The 1,683-nt window shown below is 45.3% G+C and overlaps 1 protein-coding gene across 1 annotated transcript in view; it reads right to left on the reverse strand.

The window, feature by feature from the left end:
* LOC106536681 (ubiquitin-conjugating enzyme E2 variant 1) overlaps positions 1-1,514 on the reverse strand; it is a gene marked incomplete at its 5' end in the record, with an annotated part of 5,668 nt that extends 4,154 nt beyond the window's left edge. Inside the window, 2 exon segments of the mRNA XM_014034001.1 lie at positions 554-702; positions 1,426-1,514. Coding sequence (XP_013889455.1) covers positions 554-702; positions 1,426-1,514 — 238 coding nt within the window.
* Positions 1,515-1,683: the final 169 nt, after the last annotated feature.

Consider the following 1,683-nt stretch of genomic DNA (forward strand, 5'->3'; position numbering starts at 1 on the left):
ATTTATTTTACAGTTAAAATAAATGTTTATCAGATAAAGTCTAATGTTACAACTAATCATGGATCCCTTTAAAAAATGCACATGGGGAACAATACACTAGTAAAACAAACAAACTAAACCAAACAAAAGATAATATTCCTATGGCATTTAGGAGATAAAATMACAGTAAATTATTTCTAAAACAGCATGGGGTTTATATGAGGGGTCCCTGGAAAATTTTCACCCTTTATAAGGGGTCCCCAGACTCAAAATGTTGGAGAACCCCAGCACTAGGTGACTATATACAGACAAATATGGCTGTTGAATGTCAATAATAAGGTTTTAAGAGAGCAACATGGCAACATGTGACTCATGTTGTCTGTTGAATGTTCATGGGTTSACTGGGTTATTTTAGTGCTTTAGAATCAGCTTTTGCTAAAACATTCAGTATGTTAGTACTTTAGAATTAGGGGACTCAAATACTTGAGTTAATGCTTTATTTTTAGATTAGTGCTGCCCACCACTGCTGCTTCTCAAAGGTGTTACAGTAAATGTTTAAAATGGCCCCACTAACCCTGGGAGGGCCGAGGATCACTCCTCTCCACCGTGTTAAGGTCATGTCCTCGTCATCCTCCAGACCCCAGCTCACGGTGCCGTCTCCCACACCCTTCTGACCTTCTTCCAGCTCCTCCAGGAGCCGGAAATTGCGGGGAACTTTGACGCCTGTTTGTGGGCAAAACACAAAGGAAAAGAGTCACGTGCATTTCTAACAGGACAGGTGCAATCAGGTGTCACTAGGGTGTCTGTAGACCGGGGCTATGCCTCCTGGTGAGTCATTCAGTCACAGGGGTGAGGCAGCAGAGCAGCAGCTTTGTAACGCGGGTTTTAGCTGGGACGGTGCCGCATCCTCTGCCCCCTGTCTGCAGAGACACTCCAGCCCTCTGCCGGGTGTTTACACCCCCCACCTGACAGCTGGGAGTCTGGAAACTTCCTGTGACTGTTGACGTTAAACAACAAGTGTTGGTGACATTTACAGATGTCTCAAATCCGGTTTGTAACATCCGCCTGCAGCGTCAGTAAACACAGCGATGATGAASCAAATGTTACACAGCAGGACGGCTGTGCTGTGGTTCAAACATCCAGGAACACCAAGTTTAAATTACAGCTCGTACATGGAACCTGTGCGGCTATTACACGGTTAACCAACAGCACCGAAATTATTTCGCAAGTCATCATGCAGCATCTCGTTGTCTCCTTTCTTCTCAACTTAATTTGCGTTAGCTCGCGTCACCGCTTCAGGCTCGTTTTCTACAGCTTTCCGCGAGCTTCTGTTGCTTCACACGGCCAGCAACTGGTCCCACTATCAAACCTAGTCGCCCAGTCGTGAAAATATGTCTGTTTTTCACGTCAAGTTCTCCCGCTGTACGCTTCACTTCCATCACTTACCTGATCCGGCGGCCACCGCCATCTTGTTGCTACGCAGCGGGGGCGCGCATCGTGGCCAGCGGTGCGTGCACGAGGAGGAGGAAGACGACGCCAGTCATCGCTTCCTTTGTTGTCTCCTAAAAAAAGAAAAAAAAAAAAAAAAAAAAAAAACAACCGAGCAACAAAAAAACTGTTAGCAGCTCAGGGCGGAAGTGAAAGTATATCATGAACACAAGTCAAGTTAAAGTGCCTGTTTTATTTGGAAATGAGATCATTTAT

Source organism: Austrofundulus limnaeus, unplaced genomic scaffold (genome assembly GCF_001266775.1).
Source record: "Austrofundulus limnaeus strain Quisiro unplaced genomic scaffold, Austrofundulus_limnaeus-1.0 Scaffold1930, whole genome shotgun sequence".
Taxonomy (NCBI): Eukaryota; Metazoa; Chordata; class Actinopteri; order Cyprinodontiformes; family Rivulidae; genus Austrofundulus; species Austrofundulus limnaeus.